The 25,949-nt window shown below is 44.8% G+C and overlaps 1 protein-coding gene across 6 annotated transcripts in view; it reads left to right on the forward strand.

Annotated features, from left to right (window-relative positions):
* FOXRED2 (FAD dependent oxidoreductase domain containing 2) overlaps nt 1-25,949 on the forward strand; it is a 746,176-nt gene that overhangs the window by 9,441 nt on the left and 710,786 nt on the right. For 2 of the 6 annotated variants that reach the window (XM_069737157.1, XM_069737161.1), the window contains exon 2: nt 18,231-18,344. The exons of 2 other annotated variants lie outside the window; for them this stretch is intronic. In XM_069737157.1, the coding sequence (XP_069593258.1) occupies nt 18,259-18,344 (86 nt within the window). In that variant the 5' untranslated portion in view covers nt 18,231-18,258. Of the gene's footprint in view, nt 1-5,387; nt 5,413-18,230; nt 18,345-25,949 lie in introns of all 6 variants that reach the window. 2 more of the 6 variants (XM_069737158.1, XM_069737162.1) reach the window with 2 other exon arrangements.

Below are 25,949 nucleotides of genomic sequence, written 5' to 3' on the forward strand. Positions count from 1 at the left end.
AAGAAAAGGAAAACTGATTAATAAAAGGTAGACATATTTTAAGGATGCCATTCTATCTCCCTATTAAGACCCCTGGGTTCCAGGGTGTCTAGCATATAAATCCAGTACGATTCCCTTTGCTTCAAAAGTTTGATTTGATCTCCCCCTCTTCTCGGGCGACGGACCTGTTCAATGACCTGGAAGCGTAATTGTGCCACAGTGTGTCTGAGTTTCGTGAAATGGTCGGGTAATGGGAGCCAATTCTTGCCGCATCTAATCGTAGATTTATGGCCCGCTATACGGTCCCGAATACGCTGCGTGGTCTCTCCTACATATAGGAGACCACAGGGGCATTTCACAACATAGACTACGAAATTTGAGTTGCATGTAAAGTAACCCTGGATAGGGTAGCTTTTGCCCGTTCTGGGGTGAGTGATGTTTTCTGCCTTGGTGACATTAGAGCAAGATGCGCAGCATAAGCAGGGAAATGTACCTCTACGTGGTGTACTGAGGAACCTTTGGGTGGATTCTGGACGTGAGCTGCCAATGTCAGCCCTCACGACTGTGTCCCTAATGTTAGTAGGCCTACGGGTACAGATGAGTGCAGGTGAACTAAATGACTCGATCTTGGGGTATGCTTTAGATAGAAGAGGCCAATGTCTTTTGATGATTGAATACACTTTAGGCATGCACGGATGGTATGTATGGACAAAAGGCACCCTGTCCAGTTTCCGGGGTTGTGGGTCTGAGGAAAGTGGGGTAGTGACTCGTACCTTTTCTTTTTCTAGCAATCTGATAGGGTACTGTCTTTCCCTAAATTTATTGCTCATAGCGTCCAGCCTAGTGGCCCGTGTTGCGGGATCTGTGACAATTCGTGACACTCTGGTGAACTGTGACCGTGGTAAGCTGTTTCTCGTTGCCTTGGGATGGCAGCTAGAGTAGTGGAGTAATGTGTTGCGGTCAGTAGGTTTACCATATAGATCTAGGGAGAGAAATCCTGTCTCATCCTTAACCACTAGCGTATCAAGAAAAGGTATCTCTTTCATGTTGTATTGAATAGTGAAGCTGAGCTCTGGTATGATCGAGTTGAGGTGTTCATGAAAAGATTTGAGGGAGTCCAAGGAGCCTGACCAGACACAGAATATATCATCGATATAACGATGGTAACATTTGGCATGTTGTAAAAAAAGGCTGTTTTCAAAAATATGTTCGGTTTCAAATTCGTTCATATATGCATTTGCATACGCGGGCGCCACATGCGAGCCCATGGCGGTCCCCTGCTTCTGAACGTAAAAATCATCCCCGTAGAGAAAAAAATTCTCGTATAGAACGAGTTCAAGCAAGTCCATACAAAATTGTATGGCACCTTCAGTCATATTGGAAGAGGCCAGGAGTGACTTGGTGGCTTCCATGCCCCTATTGTGAGAAATAGAAGTATACAGGCTGTTGATGTCTAGGGTTACCAGCCAACTGGTGGGAGGTATACTTCTGAGGCCTTTGATGATTCTAATAAAATGACTCGTGTCCAAAATAAATGATTTAGTTGTCTTAATGAGAGGAGTTAGTATTTTTTCAAGAAAAATAGATAGGGGGGACAAAATCGAATCAGTAGATGCCACAATTGGCCTACCTGGTGGGTTCACAAGGGATTTATGGACTTTGGGTAATATATAAAAAACAGGCGTTATGGGGTGAGGATTTGAAAGAAACGTAGCCGTTTTTTTTGTCGATGATGTGTCTATCAAGGTAATGTGCTAATATTCTGTCTATTCTGGTTTTGATCTCCGTGGTAGGGTCCCTCTGAATAGTCATATATGTCTCCTGGTCAGACAGTTGGCGTAGGACTTCCTGTGTGTAGGATGATTGATCCATAACAACTATTGCTCCGCCTTTATCGGCTGGTTTGATAATGATCTGTTTGTTTTCCCGAAGCGATCTTAGAGCTATCCTTTCGCTTTGTGATAAATTAGAGTGGGTGGGAAAGAAGCCAAGTTTGTAATCATGTGAGAGCTGTTTTACCTCTCGATCTACCAGGTCAATGTATGTTTCTATTGCATGGTGGGTACGTGGTGGTTGAAAATGACTAGGTGTACGGAGGCCAAGAGAAGAAATAGAAAGATCTGAAGGAACAGAATCACCTGTATTGTGAGCACTAGGCTCGGTTATAATGGGTGACATGCCAAAATGAGTTTTAAGTCGCAATAAACGGTAGAAGACCTGTAAGTCTCTTTCTAGTTGGAATGCGTTCCAGCCTGGGGTTGGACAAAAGGATAGACCTTTTTCCAATACAGAGAGTTCCGCAGGGGCAAGCAGGTGGCTGGATAAATTGATTACCAGGCTTGACGGCCTACCTGGGAGCGTGTTGTCATACGTTCTCCGGGATCTTCTCGTGGGCCTGCTTGATATTTTCCTCCCCTGCGGTTTTTTGGTAAAAAACGTGGACGTCCTGTTCCAGTTGAGGAGTCCCCGCTCGAACTGAAGGAGCCGAATCTTCTCTGGGAGGCAGGCTGACGCCAAGTTGATGATTCGTTCCATCTATATACTCTGCTGTTGGCGTAGTCTTCGTGGTCTCTGTGGAATTTTTGTCTTTTCCGCTCCTGTAGTAGTTTCTCGTGCTCAGCCAAGATTTTATCAGTTTTAGTCTTAAGTGTAGTCCACTCAGTAGAAGACAAAGTTGTACTGAGTTGTATTTCAATTGCCTCAATCTTAGATTTAGTCTCAACAATACTCTTTTGCAAATATTCCACCGTTAGTACAATAATATCCAGGGAGCATTTATTTAATATTTTTTTATATTTATCACAGAATTCCTCATTGTCAGCAAACAAGGTTGGGCGCAGGTTGCTTCTAAGGCCTCTTGGTATTTTGTTCTGGCGGTGATATTCCGCCAGCGTAGTGCAATGCAAGTCGTGTGAGACTAAACGTTTTCTCTCTCGCTCATAATCCCTTGTCCTTAACTCCTGTGCTGGAGTTTTAAGAAAGTCACTCGAACCAGTAACCTGTGCAAGAATACCGGAACTAGTGGCCGTATCATAAGCAAAAGTATTAACCGACATGGGGAGAGCAGGTGCAAGGACTAAGAAATAACAATATAAGAGAGAATATAGTCTGCATTCTTGCTATATCAGAGGAGGGTGCTGGTTCCCTGCGGAACTCTCTGTATTGGAAAAAGGTCTATCCTTTTGTCCAACCCCAGGCTGGAACGCATTCCAACTAGAAAGAGACTTACAGGTCTTCTACCGTTTATTGCGACTTAAAACTCATTTTGGCATGTCACCCATTATAACCGAGCCTAGTGCTCACAATACAGGTGATTCTGTTCCTTCAGATCTTTCTATTTCTTCTCTTGGCCTCCGTACACCTAGTCATTTTCAACCACCACGTACCCACCATGCAATAGAAACATACATTGACCTGGTAGATCGAGAGGTAAAACAGCTCTCACATGATTACAAACTTGGCTTCTTTCCCACCCACTCTAATTTATCACAAAGCGAAAGGATAGCTCTAAGATCGCTTCGGGAAAACAAACAGATCATTATCAAACCAGCCGATAAAGGCGGAGCAATAGTTGTTATGGATCAATCATCCTACACACAGGAAGTCCTACGCCAACTGTCTGACCAGGAGACATATATGACTATTCAGAGGGACCCTACCACGGAGATCAAAACCAGAATAGACAGAATATTAGCACATTACCTTGATAGACACATCATCGACAAAAAAAACGGCTACGTTTCTTTCAAATCCTCACCCCATAACGCCTGTTTTTTATATATTACCCAAAGTCCATAAATCCCTTGTGAACCCACCAGGTAGGCCAATTGTGGCATCTACTGATTCGATTTTGTCCCCCCTATCTATTTTTCTTGAAAAAATACTAACTCCTCTCATTAAGACAACTAAATCATTTATTTTGGACACGAGTCATTTTATTAGAATCATCAAAGGCCTCAGAAGTATACCTCCCACCAGTTGGCTGGTAACCCTAGACGTCAACAGCCTGTATACTTCTATTTCTCACAATAGGGGCATGGAAGCCACCAAGTCACTCCTGGCCTCTTCCAATATGACTGAAGGTGCCATACAATTTTGTATGGACTTGCTTGAACTCGTTCTATACGAGAATTTTTTTCTCTACGGGGATGATTTTTACGTTCAGAAGCAGGGGACCGCCATGGGCTCGCATGTGGCGCCCGCGTATGCAAATGCATATATGAACGAATTTGAAACCGAACATATTTTTGAAAACAGCCTTTTTTTACAACATGCCAAATGTTACCATCGTTATATCGATGATATATTCTGTGTCTGGTCAGGCTCCTTGGACTCCCTCAAATCTTTTCATGAACACCTCAACTCGATCATACCAGAGCTCAGCTTCACTATTCAATACAACATGAAAGAGATACCTTTTCTTGATACGCTAGTGGTTAAGGATGAGACAGGATTTCTCTCCCTAGATCTATATGGTAAACCTACTGACCGCAACACATTACTCCACTACTCTAGCTGCCATCCCAAGGCAACGAGAAACAGCTTACCACGGTCACAGATCCCGCAACACGGGCCACTAGGCTGGACGCTATGAGCAATAAATTTAGGGAAAGACAGTACCCTATCAGATTGCTAGAAAAAGAAAAGGTACGAGTCACTACCCCACTTTCCTCAGACCCACAACCCCGGAAACTGGACAGGGTGCCTTTTGTCCATACATACCATCCGTGCATGCCTAAAGTGTATTCAATCATCAAAAGACATTGGCCTCTTCTATCTAAAGCATACCCCAAGATCGAGTCATTTAGTTCACCTGCACTCATCTGTACCCGTAGGCCTACTAACATTAGGGACACAGTCGTGAGGGCTGACATTGGCAGCTCACGTCCAGAATCCACCCAAAGGTTCCTCAGTACACCACGTAGAGGTACATTTCCCTGCTTATGCTGCGCATCTTGCTCTAATGTCACCAAGGCAGAAAACATCACTCACCCCAGAACGGGCAAAAGCTACCCTATCCAGGGTTACTTTACATGCAACTCAAATTTCGTAGTCTATGTTGTGAAATGCCCCTGTGGTCTCCTATATGTAGGAGAGACCACGCAGCGTATTCGGGACCGTATAGCGGGCCATAAATCTACGATTAGATGCGGCAAGAATTGGCTCCCATTACCCGACCATTTCACGAAACTCAGACACACTGTGGCACAATTACGCTTCCAGGTCATTGAACAGGTCCGTCGCCCGAGAAGAGGGGGAGATCAAATCAAACTTTTGAAGCAAAGGGAATCGTACTGGATTTATACGCTAGACACCCTGGAACCCAGGGGTCTTAATAGGGAGATAGAATGGCATCCTTAAAATATGTCTACCTTTTATTAATCAGTTTTCCTTTTCTTTTTTCCTAGACGCGTTGACCTGGATACCCCATGGGTGAGTTTTCCACTCGGCTCTGACGATTGCCGTTTTTATTTTCATTTTATTTTTATATTTATTTTTATTTTCATTTTTATTTTTATTATTTTTTTATTCTTTACAATTTTTACATTTTCATTTCACCTTTAGTATTCATTACTTTATATCCCCTTTCTTTCCCCCCCCCCCCTTCCTTTACAATTTTTCCACATAACTTCTATGCTTTCCATGGGTTCCAGGCCATATTTTATTTTTATTTTCATTTTTTTCTCAATTTTACGTATATTTCTTTATTTTCATTAATTTTCATATTTTATTTTTTATTTTTATTTATTTTTATTTTCCTTTTACCTTTTATATTTCATTTTCCTTTTTGGTTATTTTCTTTCCTATTAGCCATTATCGTCCCTCTTTTATCCCACACTTAATCCCAGAAGATCTATGGGCCCTAGGGTCTTCTATATAATATAATGGGCAGTTGTCTCACTACCTTTTGCAGTTAGGTGGTTACCCCTGTATCGGTGCCACTACGTTTGTCACGCTAGCTTAGCCCCATATATCCCTGCGTTAGCATCATGGCATAACATCAGTCACCCCTGCAATAGCGTCTCATTTGTTTTTTAGTATAGTAGTAGGTATCCCTATTACCGCTGTTACCAGCGCTTCTTGGCGTCCATAGCATCTGCCTGCGCTTGCGCTGTGACTTTGTTTCTGTCACGCAGCCTTTCCCCTCTAGGCGCCGGTGTTGTATTTTCCTTACAACACCAGGCGTCCATAGTTACCACTGCGCAGGCGCTGTTACTCTGCTTCACTGCGCGACGTCATTTCCGGTCCTTCAGGGCCACTTCCGGTTGGCGGCTCTGCGCTCCCTTCCCTACATAAACGCCACTACCACCGGACGTATACACAGCACAGCAGGGCGCGGGAGCGCCGCTTTACATTGACATACCCTCAGGTAATACAGCGTTATGTAGCTTTCCTTTTTACGTACCTTACTATACTATGGGGTCTCATGAGATCATTATTATGCCTGCAGGTACTATCTAGCGGCTGCTAGCCTACATTTTAAGCCTACATCTACTCTAGGTAATGTTTTGTTCCTCCATATACCCATTTGGCATAAATCCACTATACATTGCTCTCCTAATTTTCACTTTTATCACACCATTCCCCACAGCATTATTGTACAGTATATTAATCCATCCCGGCTGGGATATTCCTAGTGCTCTTGGCTGCATACCATCTGTAGGTAAATCCTTGCTCCCTTGTCCTACTCCGGTGTTACTTTCTGTATATATCCTTATTAGTTCTTATAGCACAGTGGGTGTTCATACATCCCTCTTTTATCAGGACTGGCCTATGTCCAAACTCCATCCTGTTCTTGGGGTTATTTCTTTGGGCTCTGTGCCTTGGGTGTCCATTTTTTCTTATTATATATGGTTTCAGGCTGATTGTATATGTTTGTTATGATTTATGTTTTGTATTTTCCAATTTTTCCACAGCGTTTTATGATTAAGAACCCGGTTGGGGTTCGAAACGTCATCTGTATGCACGCTTTTTCTACTGCGCATATATACTGGCATTGTTGTGTATTCAATATGTATGTACACCAATAAATTGTTTGATTCACTTGCAAAATATTCCATCCGTGAGTGCGGTGTATTATCCTATTTCTATTAAGGACTCTGTTGTCCATTACACCAGCACCCTCCTCTGATATAGCAAGAGTGCAGACTATATTCTCCCTTATACTTTATAATAATAGTTAGGCATTGAAAACAGCGGGTCATTTGGCTAAAGTTGTGGGGGGTACGGCTGGCTCAAGATTTTAGTGGGCCCAGGAAACGTGGACTACGTCACGGCGGTGGAGCAGGGAGAGGTAAGTATTTCAACTTTGCAAGTGCTGTGATCCCGAGCAAGCAGGGGGGCCCACTCGTTCGCATTGGCACTGGCACAGGGCCCCTCAAAGTACTGCGGTGTGTTTTACGGCAGGGGCGCCTCCCACCGGCAGAGACACTTTTGCGTACTATGAGGGGCCCTGTGCCAGTAACGTCGCCAACGATTATGCCCCCCACCTGATGAAAGAACCTGCACTTTCATCTGCACCTTCCACTTTGCCCCCGTGTAAGGTGGTATAGTATGCGGGAAGGGGAACCTGACATTCAGCAGGGTCAGATTCTGGCGGTGTAGAGTGCAAGGGGAATGTAGTGGTCTGTACCAGCAGACTCGTAGCAGTGGCTGGCCAATGGGCAGGATGAGGAGGAAACACAGATATAGTCCCAAAGAATAAAGTAGGCTAAATGCAGTTCAAAATTGGTAACAGGACTAAACAGGCGGCATAGCTTTGTTCAGTGGCGAAAAACTGTAATGAGTGGCAGACACAGTTAGTAGGCCCAAGTAATAAAGTGGGCCAAATGAAGTTCAAAATTGGTAACAGGAGTAAACAGGTGGCACAGCTTTGTTCAGTGGAGGAGAACAACAAGCAGCGGCAGACACCGTTAGTACGCCCAACCAAACCAGTAGCCCAAATGCAGTGTAATATCTGATATAGCCCGAAAGCCAGAAGATTGAAGCTCAGCTTTGTAAAGTGGAGGAGAACACCAAGCAGCCGCAGACACCTCTAGTAGGCCCAACCAAACAAGTATGCCAAATGCAGTTTAATATTTGATATAGGCTGAAAGCCTGTAAATTTAAGATCACCTTTATTCTGTGGAGAACACCAAGCTGCGGCTCACACCATTTGTAAGCCCAACCAAAGAAGTAGGCCAAATGCAGTTAAATATCTGACACCGGATTAAAATTGAGGCTTAGCTTTGTTCTGTGGAAGACAACAGTAATGGGAGGCAGACACAGTTAGTAGGCCTTAATAAGTAAGTAGGCAAAATGCAGTTCAAAATAGGTAAGTGGAGTACACAGGCGGCATAGCTTTGTAAAGTGAAGGACAGTTGTAATGTGTGGCATGGTCAGACAGGCAGACAGAGGCCTAAAATAAAAAAAAGTAGGCTAATGTCAGTTCAAAATTAGTTTGAGTAGTACACAGGCGGCATAGCTTTGTAAAGTGGAGGACAGTTGTAATGTGTGGCATGGACAGATGGGCAGACAGAGGCCTAAAATAAAAAAAGGTGGCAAAATGCAGTTCAAAACTGCTACCAGGACTAACCCGGCGGCCTAGCTTGTTTCAGGGGGGAGAGTTGTAATGTGTGGCACAGACAGAGGCCTAAAATAAAAAAGGTGGCTAAATGCAGTTCACAATTGGTAACAGGATTACTCAGGTGGCATAGCTTTGTTCAGCGGAGGACAACTTTTATAAGTGGCTGACAGTTAGTAGGCCTAAATACTATAGTTGGCTAAATGTCAGCCAATGAATTGGTAATAATAAACTGGTGGCATTGCGAGGTACAGGGGTGGGCTCCTATGCAGAGTTGCAGACAGTGGTAGTTGGCGCAAAGCATTAAGGGGTCTAAATGGAGGGCAGGGCCCCTGTATATTTTAACTATCATCTATCATTGCAACAAACTTGTAATGGCAGTGCCATTTAAGGATTTAACAGCACAGACTACACAGTGATGGGGCAGGTAAGTTTTGCAAGTGGTAGAGCACAGTTCGAGCTGGGTGGGACACTCTCGTGGGCGGCGGTACTGGCACAGGGCCCCTCATATTACGACGGTGTGTCTGACGTTGGTTGTGCACCACCACCGTCAGAGACACTTCATTGTACTATGTGGGACCCTGTGCCAGTGCCATCGCCCAAGAGTGGGCACACACACCTGTCCAGGCAAATGGCACTCGCACGGGTGCTTGCGCCAAGTTGTGACCACGGACCTGTGGGGGGAGTCAGCCTATTTAGGGAGGTATAAAACGGGCGTATGGTGGACATCCGGCACCTGCAAATGGCGGAGTTGGAGCAGTCAGTAAGAGGAGGTCAAATACAAGCAATTTTTCAGGCAAGCTACGTGTCTGCAGGTGAAGGTGGGGCAAAATAATTCGAAATCCATGATTGGTTCATTTTAATGAAGGTTAGATCATCAACATTTCGGGGAGCCAGACGTGTCCTTTTTTCGGTCAGTATCGAACCAGCAGCACTGAAGACTCTTCCTGAGAGCACGCTAGCAGCTGGGCAAGCGAGCTCCTGTAATGCATATTCTGCCAATTCGGGCCAGGTGTCTACTTTAGATGCACAGTAATCAAAAGGGAATGACCTGTGAGGGATAACATCGATAATGGTAGAAAAATAGTTGGTAACCATACTGGACAAATGCTGTCTCCTGTCACTTTGCATCGATGCAGCAGTACCTGTCGTGTCTGCGGTCATTGCGAAATCACTCCACAACCTGGTCATAAATCCCCTCTGTCCAACGCCACTTCGGCTTTGTGCACCTCTAACACCTCTGCCATGTTGCCCCCTACAGCTCCTGTGAGAACCATCAGCGCCGCTGTGTGCTGGGAACGCCTGAACCAAACGGTCTACAAGAGTTGCTTGTTTGGTAGCCAATATTTGCTCAAGGTTCTCATGTGGCATGATACTTTGTAATTACTGCTGGTCTGGTTGGTGAGCTGGCTAAGGCTTTCTAGGCCGCTTTTCGTATATATGTGCTAATACTTTGTAATTTGCCTTTGTATCGTGGATCCAGGAGGCATGCTAACCATTAATCGTCATCGGTCATCATTTTGATAATGCGGGGTTCCCGTTTTAGGATACGCAAGGCATACTCTGCCATGTGTGCCAAAGTTCCAGGTGTCAATTCACTGCTTGTGCTGGGTTGAGGAGCACTTTCTTGAAAATCTACATCACTTGTGGCCCGCAAAAACCCTGTACCTGACCTTGCAATGCCACCAGTTTCTATTGCCCCCTGTGTAGCATCCTCCTACCATAAATATTCATCCCCTGTGGACCCTGCATCCACCACATTAACCCAGTGTGCGGTAATGGACACGTAACGTCCCTGGCCATGCCTACTGGTCCATGCATCAGTTGTGAGGTGCGCCTTTCTACTGACCGATTGCTTGAGTGCATGGACAATGCGTTCTTTGACATGTTGGTGGAGTGCTGGGTTGGCTTTTCTCGCAAAGAAGTGTGGACTGGGTAGGTCATAGCGTGGTACTGCGTAGGTCATCTGGGCTTTGAAAGCTTTGCTTTCAACCAAACGTTAGGGCATCATCTCTAACGAGATTAGTCGAGCAATGTAGCCATTCAAACCCTGTGTACGCGGATGAGAGGAAGAGTACTTTCTTTTCCTATCGAGAGTCTTTTAGGCTGAGCTGGACTGGAGAGCTACATATGGTGGAACTAGTGGGGGTGGTGATGGACATGGCAGATTGAGAGAGGCTTGGTGATGGTATTCTTGATGTGGGCCTACATACAGTGTTTCCAACCAAGAACCTTGAGATTCCCTGACTGCTTTGGCCTTGCGACAATACCTCCGCATTTGCTACTGGTGGTGTCATAACCGGTGGGCTTCCAGTTAGGGAAGCAATGTTGCGTTTCTGACTAGCTTCAATATGAGCAGGTGCACCAACGGTACGGGACGTTTGGTAGTTAGTCCATGCTTCCAAGTGCCTGCTGGTTAGATGTCTACGCTTGCAAGTTGTATTTAAATTTAGAACATTCTTCCTTCTGCTAAAGGTCTTGGAGGATTTCTTGCATATAACTTTGGACTGATCATTCGGATCTTGGTTAAAAAATTGCCACACTGCACTCGTCCCACTATGGAATACCTTTTCAGGCTTTGCACGCCGTGCTACTGCCACCGGTTTGCAACGCTGTCCTACACCTGTTGTGTTTTTTGACACACGTTTTGGGCCTGATGCAGGCCTGCCAGATGACAACTTTTGCAATGTAGATGGCTTCTGCAGATCATCCTCCGCTTCTGAGCTACAGGCTGCGGCACCCTCTTCCCCCAATGGCTGCCAATCAGGGTCAACAACTGGGTCATCTATCACCTCTTCAATGTCATGTACACCGTCCTCTGTGTCACCATGTAAGGTGCTACAGCGTTTGGGAGTGGGCACCATAGTCTCATCAGGGTCAGGTTCGGGCTCAGTACACTGGGAGGGCAAAGTTGTGATCTGAGTCAATGGAACAGCATAATAATCAAGCTGTGGCTGTGCATCTGTGCACTCCATGTCCGATTCTTCCTGTAATGGGCTTTTTACTATTTCCCTCTCTAACCCAGGCACAGTATGTGTAAAGAGCTCCATGGAGTAAAGTGTAGTGTTGCCTGCCGCATCCTTCACTTTTGTTTTGGGTGAAGGACACAAGGAAGCAAATTTTTCCGGACATGGAGCATCCACTGACGACTCGCTCGTTTTAGATTTTGAAGCTTCTGAAGAAGAGGTGAAAGAGCTGGAGGCTGAGTCAGCAAGGAAAGCCAAGCGGGGATTCCGTGTCTGGACACAAGCACAGCACCTATCAGCGTTAATAAGTCCAGTCTGTGTGCCTAAACCTATCTGCGCAAATACCAGATGCAGACCATGCTGTGCCTTATATGACACTACAGTCATTCACTTTTTCATCATAGTACGTAACTGATGAAGGTCCAGATATAGGACCGAAACGTTTTTTTTTGCTACTACCATTAAAATCTCACGAGCATTAAGTTGAGTGCCAGGTTCTTTCTTTTAGCAAGGAAAGCCAAAACTTGTTCCTGCTGCTCCGGCTTTAAAAGCTGTTTTCCTACTCCCAGATAAGGGAGCCTTTGAGACCTTGTGTAGTCAGACGATAACGCTGCCTCTACACTTCGAGCCTTTGGTGCTATCTTGCTTTTCCCAGTACCATCAGATGCTCCACTACCACCCCCACCATCATTACCAGTTGGCAACGACTGCCCACGGCCTCTTCCACCAGACTTCCTCATTTTTGCTGAAATGTTACCAAAATAACAACCGTTATATGCTACTGTTAAACAAGGTAGAAGGTGTACAGTCATGGACAAAAATTTTTTGAATGAGACAAATATTAATTTTTCCAAAGTCTACTGCTTCATTTTTTCTAATGGCAATTTGCATATGCTCCTGAATGTCAGAGTGATCAGCTTAACAGCAATTATTGTACTTGCAAAGTCAATATTTGCCCAGAAAATGAACTTTAACCCCCAAAACACATTTCAACATCATTGCAGTCCTGCCTTAAAAGGAGCAGCTAACATCGTTTTAGTGATTGATCGCCAGCCCTGTCCTCATCAACACCCACACCTGTGTTAATGGATCAATCAGTCTTGATTAAGTAAGAATGACATCACTGGACACTTTAAAAGGAGGCTGGTGCTTGGTATCATTGTTTCTCTTCAGTTAACCATGGTTATCTCTAAAGAAACACGTGCAGCCATCATTGCACTGCACAAAAATTGCCTAACAGGGAAGAGTATCGCAGCTACAAAGATTGCACCTCAGTCAACAATGTATCGCATCATCAAGAACTTCAAGGACAGAGCTTCCATTGGTGTCAAAATGGCTCCAGGGCGCCCAAGAAAGACCAGCAAGCGCCAGGACCGTATCTTAAAACTGTTTCAGCTGCGGGATCGGACTACCAGCAGTGCCGAGCTTGCTCAGGAATGGCAGCAGGCTGGTGTGAGTGCTTCTGCACGCACTGTGAGGCGGAGACTCTTTGAGCAAGGCCTGGTTTCAAGGAGGGCAGAAAAGAAGCCACTTCTCTCCAGAAAAAACATCAGGGACCGCCTGATATTCTGCAAAAGGTACAGGGAGTGGACTGCTGAGGACTGGGGCAAAGTCATTTTCTCTGATGAATCCCCTTTTCGATTGTTTGGGACATCTGGAAAACAGCTTATTCGGAGAAGAAGAGGTGAGCGCTACCACCAGTCTTGTCTCATGCCAACTGTAAAGCATCCTGAAACCATTCATGTGTGGGGTTGCGTCTCAGCCAAGGGAATTGGCTCACTCAGTCTTTCCTAAAAACACAGCCATGAATAAAGAATGGTACCAGAATGTCCTCCAAGAGCAACTTCTCCCAACCGTCCAAGAGCAGTTTGGCGCCCAACAATGCCTTTTCCAGCATGATGGAGCACCTTGCCATAAAGCAAAGGTGATAACTAAATGGCTCATGGAACAAAACATAGAGATTTGGGGTCCATGGCCTGGAAACTCCTCAGATCTTAATCCCATTGAGAACTTGTGGTCAATCATCAAGAGACGGGTGGACAAACAAAAACCAACAAATTCTGGCAAAATGCAAGCATTGATTATACAAGAATGGACTGCTATCAGTCAGGATTTGGTCCAGAAGTTGATTGAGAGCATGCCAGGGAGAATTGCAGAGGTCTTGAAGAAGAAGGGTCAACACTGCAAATATTGACATGCTGCATTAACTCATTCTAACTGTCAATATAACCTATTGGTACTCATAATATTATTGCAATTATATTTCTGTTTGTGATTATAAACATCAGACAAACACTAATAAAAACCAGAGGGCAGCAGATCATATGAAAATATAATTTTGGTGTCATTCTCAAAAATTTTGGCCATGACTGTATATTAACTATTGGAGAATTTATATTTCCCTTTTTTGGCGGGAAGACAGCAGGAAAAAAAACAGGCCCTGTGCATTACACAACACAATATACAAGGCAGAACGTGGCTAGCAGATATACGCCAAACAACTCACGTAGATCCACTTAGTGGCTATTTAAGGCTCCCTTTTATTTTTGTTCGGGGGAGACTGCAGGAAAAAACAGGCCCTGTGTATTACACCACACAATGGACAAGGCAGAACGTGGGTGGCAGATATACGCCAAACAGAACTCACGTAGATCCACTTAGTGGCAATTTAAAGAACCCTTTTTTCTTTTTTTTTTGGGTGGGAGACTGCAGGAAAAAACAGGCCCTGTGTGTTAAACTACACACACTGTACAAAGCAGAACGTGGGTGGCAGATATACGCCAAACAGGACTCTCGTTAATCCACTTAGTGGCAATTTAAAGCAGCCTTTTTTTGGTTTTGTGGGAGACTGCAGGAAAAACAGGCCCAGTGTATGACAACACACAATGTACAAGGCAGAACGTGGCTGGAAGATACAGTGTATCAAAAAAATACAAGGGCTGTAGTAGAATTTCAATCTCCCTACAATGATCAAAGGACAAGTATGGCATCAATAAAAAGGACTGCTGCACAGTGCACACAACAGACTGTGGACAAAGAAACGAGAACTGTGCAGAAAGAAGCAACAGGATTTTTTATATGATTAAAGCAGTTGGTTTGCACAACGGCGTACACACAACAATGCAGCTATCAGGGAGCCTTATAAGGCACCTTAAGAAGCTACAGAGCTGATGCACCCCCCAAAAAAAACACTGTCCCTACAAAGAAAAGGTGGTGTTGGACAGTGGAAATCGCTACAGCACAAGCGGTTTGGGGGTTAATATTCCCTGCCTAAGTATATCCCTGCTTCTGATGAAGCTGCAGCAACCTCTCCCTATGCTCAGATCGGCAGAAGTAAGATGGCGGTTGGCATGCATGCCCCTTTATAGCCCCTGTGACACCGCAGAAAGCAAGCCAATCACTGCCATGCCCTTCTCTAAGATGGTGGGGACCGAGATCTATGTCATCACGCTGCCCACACTCTGCGTGCACCTTCATTGGCTGAGAAATGGCGCTTAAAGCGTCATACGAAACGCGACTTTGGCACGCAGATCGCTGACCTCATGGCCGATCCCATCGGATCGGGTTTCACGAAACCCGACTTTGCCAAAAGTCGGCGATTTATGAAAATGTCCGATCCGTTTCGGTCAACCCTAGTATCAACCACTGAGGACTCTCAATTCTAAATATTTTTTTAAGAATACATAGATAATGATGCCCTGCATCAAACCCAGGTCCTGTTAGCCTGGCCCAAAAGGGTTCTGGGCGCCGGAATTGGCATCAAAGTGGGCAAACAGACTATTTTCAAAGTCATTTAAACCCTTAAAAACATCAGTTACTTATTCAATTCTGTGAAAATGGGCTGTTTGCCCACTTTGATGCCGGTTCTGATGCTCAGAACCCATTTATGCCAGGTGGAAGGACCTGGGTTTGATGCGGGCTATCACTATCTATCTATGTATTCTTAGTGTGAGATCACTGGCCCAAGGTCATTTAACCCCTTAAAAACATCAGTTACTTATTCAAATCTGAGAAAATCGTCTGTTTGCCAACTTTGATGCCAGTTCTGATGCCCAGAACCCATTCGGGCCAGGCTGAAGAGGCCTGGTTTTGATGTGGGGCTCCTTGTTCTATATGTCTGCACTATGATATTAGTGTTTGAAAGGCATTTAACCCCTTAAAAACAGTAACTTATTCAAATATGTGAAAATGGGCTGTTTGCCCACTTTGATGCCAGTTCTGATACCCAGAATTCATTTGGACCAGGCTATCTTGACCTGGGTTTGATGCAGGGCATCAATATCTATGTATTCTTAGTGAGAGATCAGTGGCCAAAGTCATTAAACCCCTTAAAACACCATTTACTTATTCAAATGGCCAAAATCGACTGCCCACTTTGATGCCAGTTCTGATGCCCAGAACCCATTTGGGCCAGGCTGAAGAGACCTGGTTTTGATGTGGGGCTCCCTGTTCTTTATGTCTGCAGTGTGATATCAGTGGCCCAAAGTAATTTAACCCTTTGATTAACTCCTTTCGGTGCCCACTTTGATGCCCATTTTTGTGCCAGTTTAATAATTTTTATAGCTGTTTAAGTGTATTCACTTCAGGGCACCTCACTGCATTTTGTTTTTATTGTGATGCTTATTTTTATTGTTAAGCATATAAACAACAAAATAAAAAATTGCCGAATAAGAAACCGATGAATAAGAAACAAACTTTAGCCTCGTACAAAACATAAATTAAACTTGCATAGAACAGTACTAACGATAATATTCGCTGCTTGGAATCTGCGCCCTGTGGCCAAAGTTTGTACTATCCAAGGGCAGTGTGTTGACTTGTAGAAGTGTGTTGTAGAATAGCTTTATTCACACAACTTTAGAGCGAATGGATGTAGTTTATCTTTTTTTTGTGGTTCCCCCTAAATAATAGAAAAATATTTAGAATTGAGAGTCCTCAGTGGTTGATACCTTTTAAAGATGGTAACAAATTGCAAGCTTTCGAAACTACTCAGGTCTCTTCATCAGGCATATACTAATACAAATTCTGAAGAATCACATATTTATGCATATCACAGCACAGAAAAGTGTAATAGATCAGACGGGTGAGGTTAAGCAGAATTACCATTATGTGAGTGATAAACAGTTATTTCCATAAATATTGGAGCAGTTCATAGATAAGGAGTGTGAATGTTTTATTGTCCTCTGATTGAGGTTTGGTTCTATGTTATGGTGACCCCACATGGTCTGAGGAGCAAATTCCTTAGTTGATGTAGAAAGACATAAATCCATGCGAATCACTCATTCCTGCACTGATAGTGTCAAAAGTCATCATCATTATTATAATTATTTATTTATATAGCACCATTAATTCCATGGTGCTGTACACGAGAAGAGGTTACATCAAAATACAAATATCACTTACAGTAAACAAAACTAACAATGACAGACTGGTACAAAGGGAAGAGGACCCTGCCATTGCGGGCTTACATTCTACAGGATTATGGGGAAGGAGACAGTGGGTCGATGGTTGCAGTAGCTCCAACGGTGTTGAGGTGGTCGTGTGGTCTTTACAGCTTCCTTGAAGAGGTGGGTTTTCAGGTTTCTTTTGAAGGATCCAAAAGTAGTGGATAACCGGATGTGTTGGGGCACTGAATTCCAGAGGATGGGTGATATTCGGGAGAAGTCTTGGAGGCGATTGAGTGAGGAGCGAATCATCATCTTATATTCTCAGATCCGTCTGTCTTGCTGAGATTTGAAGTTACCTTTTAATACAAGTAATTTCATGTCCATAATGCTATGATCGGGGAGACAAAAATGTATTGCCACAGGTAGATCCATTCTGTTTTTCTCTTATTGTATGGTGATGAGAGTTCATCCTTGTTCTCATTTTCTACCCTGTCTCCCCTAAATACAGACCCCCAGTTGGACATTTGGTACATATAATTAAAGAACCAGAAACACATGGGCTAATTGCACATTGAACAAGTCTGTAGGAACATGTTCACACCACCAACAAACCTGAAGACACAAAAGAGCACAGTGAGGTCAAAAATACTCTGTTGTAAAAAAAATCACAGTAATAAGCAAGTGCTAGTCAAAAGATGGGAAAAAACAGGGTGTTTAGTTGATACGTTTTTTTGCAAAAAAATGTATACTAAGCTACTCCACCTATCATCAAGGTATACACATATAGAGCAGTCATGTAATTAAGTACACCACATTTGAAGTGACGCAGCTGAAAGTAACTCGGATCTTTTAGACCTGATGTGAATTGGGGATCTTCATGTTGTCCGTGGTCATTATAAATGGACAGGTTTTACATTTTTTTCTGGTTGCAAGGAAAGGTAACTTCAAATCTCAGCGAGACAGAAGGATCTGGGAATATCAGCTGATGATCACCTTTGACACTCGCAGTGCAGGAATGAATGTTTCGCATGGATTTATGTTTTTTTTTTTTACATCGACTAAGGAATTTGCTCCTCAGACTATGTGGGGATCACCATAACATAAAACCAGACCCCAATCAGAGGACAATAAAACATTCACACTCCTTATCTATGAACTGCTCCTATATTTATGGACATAACTGTTTAACACTCACATAATGGTAATTCTGCGAAAAATCTGAGTGGGCCCTAAGGGCTCATACTCATTTGCGAGAAAAATGGACGAGTAAAAAGTTGGATTGCACTCTGACCAATGTTATTCAATGGGTGACATCTCATCTGCAATTTTTTTTCTCAGCTGAAATCTGACTGAAAAAAATCGCAGCATGCTGCGATTTGCTGCTTCTTTCGGACGAGACTCGCCAATGCAAGACAATGGATGCGAGAATAAACCGCACAGCACTCGTACCAGGCAAGTGCTGTCCGTTTTTTACGCACTGGTGTCCTTTGAAAAGCCGCATACAGTAAAATCGCAATGTCAGGTTAGAATAGAAATATACACGTAGAATGCATATGTACTGTATATACATGTCAGTAACACACACATATATACACTGCTCAAAAAAATAAAGGTAACACTAAAATCCCACATCCTAGATATCACTGAATGAAATATTCCAGTTGTAAACCTTTATTCATTACATAGTGGAATGTGTTGAGAACAATAAAACCTAAAACTGATCAACGTAAATCACAACTAATATCCCACAGAGGTCTGGAGTTGGAATGGTGCTCAAAATCAAAGTGGAAAATGAAGTTACAGGCTGATCCAAATTCAGTGGAAATGCCTCAAGACAAGGAAATGATGCTCAGTAGTGTGTGTGGCCTCCACGTGCCTGTATGATCTCCCTACAGCGCCTGAGCATTCTCCTGATGAGGCGGCAGATGATCTCCTGAGGGATCTCCTCCCAGACCTGGACTAAAGCATCCGCCAACTCCTGGACAGTCTGTGGTGTAACGTGAGGTTGGTGGATTGTGCGAGACATGATGTCTCAGATGTGTTCAATCGGATTCAGGTCTGGGGAACGGGCAGGCCAGTCCATAACTTCAATGCCTTTATCTTGCAGGAACTGCTGATGCACTCCAGCCACATGAAGTCTAGCATTGTCCTGCATGAGAAGAAACCCAGGGCCAACAGCACCAGCATATGGTCTCACAAGGGGCCTGAGAATCTCATCTCGGTACCTAATGGTAGTCAGGCTACCTTTGGTGAGCACATGGAGGGCTGTGCGGCCCTCCAAAGAAATGCCACCCCACACCATTACAGACCCACTGCTAAACCGGTAATGCAGAAGGATGTTGCAGGCAGCAGATCGCTCTCCACGGCGTCTCCAGACTCTGTCACTTTTGACACATGTGCTCAGTGTGAACTTGCTTTCATCTGTGAAGAGCACAGGGCGCCAGTGGTGAATTTGCCAATCCTGGTGTTCTGTGGCAAATGCCAAGCGTCCTGCACGGTGTTGGGCTGTCAGCACAACCCCCATCTGTGGATGTCGGGCACTCAGATCATCCTCATGGAATTGGTTTCTAACTGTTTGTGCAGACACATGCACATTTGTGGCCTGTTGGAGGTCATTTTGCTGGGCTCTGCAATGCTCCTCCTGTTCCTCCTTGCACAAAGGCTGAGGTAGCCTTCCTGCTGCTGGGTTGTTGCCCTTCTACAACCCCCTCCACATCTCCTGGTGTACGGGCCGATCTCCTGGTAGCGCCTCCAGCCTCTGGACACTATGCTGACAGACACAGCAAACTTTGCCACAGCTCGCATTGATGTGCCATCCTGGATGAGCTGCACTACCTGAGCCACGTGTGGGTTGGAGAATCCGTTTCATGCTACCATGTGTGTAAAAGCACAACCAGCATTCAAAAGTGACCAAAACATCAGCCAGAAAGCATTGGTACTGAGATGTGGTCTGTGGTCCCTGTTATGACCTGGTGGTTAGGAGCACCCGGAATGACCTGATAGTTAAACCTCATACAGGACGAGCTCTGGGATGTGGGAGCTCTGCTGACCGCTATCCCTAATCCTATCACACACACTAGAAATCGCCGTGGAGCGCTCCTGACCAGACCTAGGCGCCTCGTGACAGCCTAAGAACTATCTAGCCCTAGAGATAGAAAATAAAGCCTACCTTGCCTCAGAGAAATTCCCCAAAGGTAAAGGAAGCCCCCCACATATATTGACTGTGAGTAAAGATGAAAGTCACAAACGCAGAAATGAAACAGGTTTCAGCAAAGGGAGGCCAGACTTACTAAATTGACAGAGGATAGGAAAGGTAACTTTGCGATCAGCACAAAAACCTACAAAAGACCACGCAGAGTGTGCAAAAAGGACCTCCGCACCGACTCACGGTGCGGAGGGGCCACTCTGCATCCCAGAGCTTCCAGCTAGCAAGACAAAATCATGATAACCAGCTGGACAAGAAAACAGTGAACAAATAATGACTATCAGGAACTTAGCTTCTGCAGGAGAAGGCAGGTCACCAGAGAGATCCAGGAGCGAACTGAACAAATGCAAAAACATTGACAGCTGGCATAGAGTAACGATCTGAGAGGATTTAAATAGAGCAGCCAACCAAAGGATAAACCACGTCACCTGTGTAAGGAACCTCAGAAGCAGCAGCTTCACTCATAGCCACCAGAGGGAGCCCATAGACAGAACTCGCCGAAGTACCATTCACGACCACAGGAGGGAGTTCGACAACAGAATTCACAACAGCACCCCCCCCCCCCCCCTTGAGGAGGGGTCACCGAACCCTCACCAGAGCCCCCAGGCCGATCAGGATGAGCCAAATGAAAGTCACGAACAAGATCGGCAGCATGAACATCAGAGGCAAAAACCCAGGAATTATCTTCCTGACCATAACCCTTCCACTTGACCAGGTACTGGAGTTTCCGTCTCGAAACACGAGAATCCAAAATCTTCTCCATCACATACTCCAACTCCCCCTCGACCAACACCGGGGCAGGAGGATCAACGGAGGGAACCATAGGCGCCACGTATCTCCGCAACAACGACCTATGGAACACATTATGGATGGCAAAAGAAGCTGGAAGGTCCAAACGAAATGACACAGGATTAAGAACTTCAGAAATCTTATATGGCCCAATGAAACGAGGCTTAAACTTAGGAGAGGAAACCTTCATAGGAACGTGACGAGATGACAACCAAACCAAATCTCCAACACGAAGTCGGGGACCAACACAACGCCGGCGGTTAGTGAAACGTTGAGCCTTTTCCTGGGACAATGTCAAATTGTCCACCACATGAGTCCAAATCTGCTGCAACCTGTCCACCACCGCATCCACACCAGGACAGTCCGAAGGCTCAACCTGCCCTGAAGAAAAACGAGGATGGAAACCAGAATTACAGAAAAAAGGAGAAACTAAAGTAGCCGAGCTGGCCCGATTATTAAGAGCGAACTCAGCCAAAGGCAAGAAGGACACCCAATCATCCTGATCAGCAGAAACAAAGCATCTCAGATATGTCTCCAAAGTCTGATTAGTTCGTTCGGTTTGGCCATTAGTCTGAGGATGGAAAGCCGAAGAAAAAGACAAATCAATGCCCATCTTAGCGCAAAAGGACCGCCAAAACCTCGAAACAAACTGGGAACCTCTGTCCGAGATGATGTTCTCTGGAATGCCATGCAAACGAACCACATGCTGGAAAAACAAAGGCACCAAATCAGAGGAGGAAGGCAATTTAGATAAGGGTACCAAATGGACCATCTTAGAGAAGCGATCACAAACCACCCAAATGACCGACATCTTTTGAGAAACAGGGAAATAAGAAATAAAATCCATGGAAATATGCGTCCAGGGCCTCTTCGGGAGCGGCAAGGGCAAAAGCAACCCACTGGCACGAGAACAGCAGGGCTTAGCCCGAGCACAAGTCCCACAGGACTGCACAAAAGAACGCACATCCCGTGACAAAGAAGGCCACCAAAAGGATCTAGCCACCAAATCTCTGGTACCAAAGATTCCAGGATGACCAGCCAACACTGAACAATGAATCTCAGAGATAACTCTACTAGTCCATCTATCAGGGACAAACAGTTTCTCCGTAGGACAACGGTCAGGTCTATCAGCCTGAAACTTTTGCAGCACACGCCGCAAATCAGGGGAAATGGCAGACAAAATTACCCCTTCTTTAAAAATACCCGCCGACTCCGGAACACCCGGAGAGTCAGGCACAAAACTCCTCGACAGGGCGTCAGCCTTCACATTCTTAGATCCCGGAAGGTATGAAACCACAAAATCAAAACGGGAGAAAAAGAGCGACCATCGAGCCTGTCTAGGATTCAACCGTTTGGCAGACTCGAGATAAGTCAAATTCTTGTGATCCGTCAAGACCACCACGCGATGTTTAGCTCCTTCAAGCCAATGTCGCCACTCCTCAAATGCCCACTTCATGGCCAACAACTCCCGATTGCCCACATCATAATTGCGCTCAGCAGGCGAGAATTTTCTAGAAAAGAAGGCACAGGGTTTCATCACCGAGCCATCAGAACTTCTTTGCGACAAAACAGCCCCTGCTCCAATTTCAGAAGCATCAACCTCAACCTGAAAAGGGAGCGAAACATCTGGCTGGCACAACACAGGGGCAGAAGAAAAACGACGCTTCAACTCCTGAAAAGCCTCTACAGCCGCAGAGGACCAATTGACCACATCAGCACCTTTCTTGGTCAAATCAGTCAACAGTTTAGCAATACTGGAAAAATTAGCGATGAAGCGACGATAAAAATTAGCAAAGCCCAGGAATTTCTGCAAGCTCTTCACAGATGTCGGCTGAGTTCAATCGTGAATGGCCTGAACTTTAACAGGGTCCATCTCGATAGTAGAAGGGGGAAAAATGAAACCCAAAAATGAAACCTTCTGAACACCAAAGAGACACTTTGACCCCTTCACAAACAAGGAATTAGCACGAAGAACCTGGAACACCATTCTGACCTGCTTCACATGAGACTCCCAATCATCCAAAAAGACCAAAATGTCATCCAAATATACAATCATGAATCTATCCAGGTACTCTCGGAAGATGTCATGCATAAAGGACTGAAACACAGATGGAGCATTAGAAAGCCCGAACGGCATAACCAGGTACTCAAAATGGCCCTCGGGCGTATTAAATGCCGTTTTCCATTCATCACCCTGTTTAATTCGCACAAGATTATACGCACCACGAAGATCTATCTTGGTGAACCAACTAGCCCCCTTAATCCAAGCAAATAAATCAGACAGCAGCGGCAAAGGATACTGAAATTTGACTGTGATCTTATTAAGAAGGCGGTAATCAATACAAGGTCTCAAAGAACCATCCTTCTTGGCCACAAAAAAGAACCCTGCTCCCAATAGTGACGACGACGGACGAATATGACCCTTCTCCAAGGATTCCTTTATATAACTCCGCATAGCGGCGTGCTCTGGCACAGATAAATTAAACAGACGGCCCTTAGGAAACTTACTACCAGGAATCAAATTAATAGCACAGTCGCAATCCCTATGAGGAGGTAGGGCACCAGATTTGGGCTCTTCAAATACATCCCGGTAATCTGACAAAAACTCAGGGACTTCAGAAGGAGTGGAAGGCGAAATTGACAGCAATGGAACATCACCATGTACCCCCTGACAACCCCAGCTGGACACAGACATAGATTTCCAGTCCAATACTGGATTATGGACCTGTAGCCATGGCAACCCCAAAACGACCACATCATGCAGATTATGCAACACCAAAAAGCGAATATCCTCCTGATGTGCAGGAGCCATGCACATGGTCAATTGAGTCCAGTACTGAGGCTTATTCCTGGCCAAAGGCGTAGCATCAATTCCTCTCAATGGAATAGGATACTGCAAGGGCTCCAAGAAAAAACCACAGCGCCTGGCAAACTCCAAGTCCATCAAATTCAGGGCAGCGCCTGAATCCACAAATGCCATTACAGAATAGGACGACACAGAGCAAATCAGAGTAATGGACAAAAGAAATTTAGACTGTACCGTACCAATGATGGCAGACCTAGCGAACCGCTTAGTGCGCTTAGGACAATCGGAGATAGCATGAGTGGATTCACCACAGTAAAAACACAGCCCATTCCGACGTCTGTGTTCTTGCCGTTCAGCTCTGGTCAAAGTCCTATCACACTGCATAGGCTCAGGCCTATGCTCAGAGAATACCGCCAGATGATGCACAGCTTTGCGCTCATGCATGCGCCGATCGATCTGAATGGCCAAAGACAGACTCATTCAGACCAGCAGGCATGGGAAATCCCACCATAACATCCTTAAGGGCTTCAGAAAGACCCTTTCTGAAAATTGCCGCCAGGGCACATTCATTCCACTGAGTAAGCACAGACCACTTTCTAAACTTCTAACAGTACACCTCCGCTTCATCCTGACCCTGACACAAAGCCAGCAAGATTTTCTCTGCCTGATCCACTGATTTTGGTTCATCATAAAGCATTCCAAGCGCCAGAAAAAATGCATCAACATCACGCAATGCAGGATCTCCTGGCGCAAGGGAAAATGCCCAGTCTTGAGGGTCACCACGCAACAAAGAAATAATGATTTTTACCTGTTGAACGGGGTCACCAAGAGGAGCGGGGTTTCAAAGCTAGAAACAGTTTACAATTATTTTTGAAATGCAAGAACCTAGATCTATCCCCAGAAAATAAGTCAGGAATAGGAATTCTAGGCTCTAACATCGGATTCTGAACCACAAAATCTTGAATGTTTTGTACCCTTGCAGTGAGATGATCCACACAAGAGGACAGACCTTGAATGTCCATATCTACACCTGTGTCCTGAACCACCCAAAGATCTAGGGGAAAAGAAAGACAAAACACAGTGCAAAGAAAAAAAAATGGTCTCAGAAGTTCTCTTATCCCTCTATTGAGATGCATTAATACTTTGGGCCAGCTGTACTGTTATGACCTGGTGGTTAGGAGCACCCGGAATGACCTGATAGTTAAACCTCATACAGGACGAGCTCTGGGATGTGGGAGCTCTGCTGACCGCTAGCCCTAATCCTATCACACACACTAGAAATAGCCATGGAGCGCTCCTGACCAGACCTAGGCGCCTCGTCACAGCCTAAGAACTATCTAGCCCTAGAGATAGAAAATAAAGCCTACCTTGCCTCAGAGAAATTCCCCAAAGGTAAAGGAAGCCCCCCACATATATTGACTGTGAGTAAAGATGAAAGTCACAAACGCAGAAATGAAACAGGTTTCAGCAAAGGGAGGCCAGACTTACTAAATAGACAGAGGATAGGAAAGGTAACTTTGCGATCAGCACAAAAACCTACAAAAGACCACGCAGAGTGTGCAAAAAGGACCTCCGCACCGACTCACGGTGCGGAGGGGCCACTCTGCATCCCAGAGCTTCCAGCTAGCAAGACAAAATCATGATAACCAGCTGGACAAGAAAACAGTGAACAAATAATGACTATCAGGAACTTAGCTTCTGCAGGAGAAGGCAGGTCACCAGAGAGATCCAGGAGCGAACTGAACAAATGCAAAAACATTGACAGCTGGCATGGAGTAACGATCTCAGAGGAGTTAAATAGAGCAGCCAACCAAAGGATAAACCACGTCACCTGTGTAAGGAACCTCAGAAGCAGCAGCTTCACTCATAGCCACCAGAGGGAGCCCATAGACAGAACTCGCCGAAGTACCATTCACGACCACAGGAGGGAGTTCGACAACAGAATTCACAACAGGTCCCTACCTGCAGAATCACTCCTTTATTGAGTGTGTCTTGGTAATTGCCAATAATTTCCATCTGTTGTCTATTCCATTTGCACAACAGCATGTGAAATTGATTGTCAAACAGTGTTGCTTCCTAAGTGGACAGGTTGATTTCACAGAAGTTTGATTTACTTGGAGTTATATTCTGTTGTTTAAATGTTCCCTTTTTTTTTAGCAGTTTGTGGGTGGGTGTGTGTGTGTATGTATATGTATATATATATATATATATATATATATATATATATATATATATATATATATATAAACAGTACAGA

This window comes from Ranitomeya imitator, chromosome 8 (genome assembly GCF_032444005.1).
Source record: "Ranitomeya imitator isolate aRanImi1 chromosome 8, aRanImi1.pri, whole genome shotgun sequence".
In the NCBI taxonomy this organism is placed as follows: domain Eukaryota; kingdom Metazoa; phylum Chordata; class Amphibia; order Anura; family Dendrobatidae; genus Ranitomeya; species Ranitomeya imitator.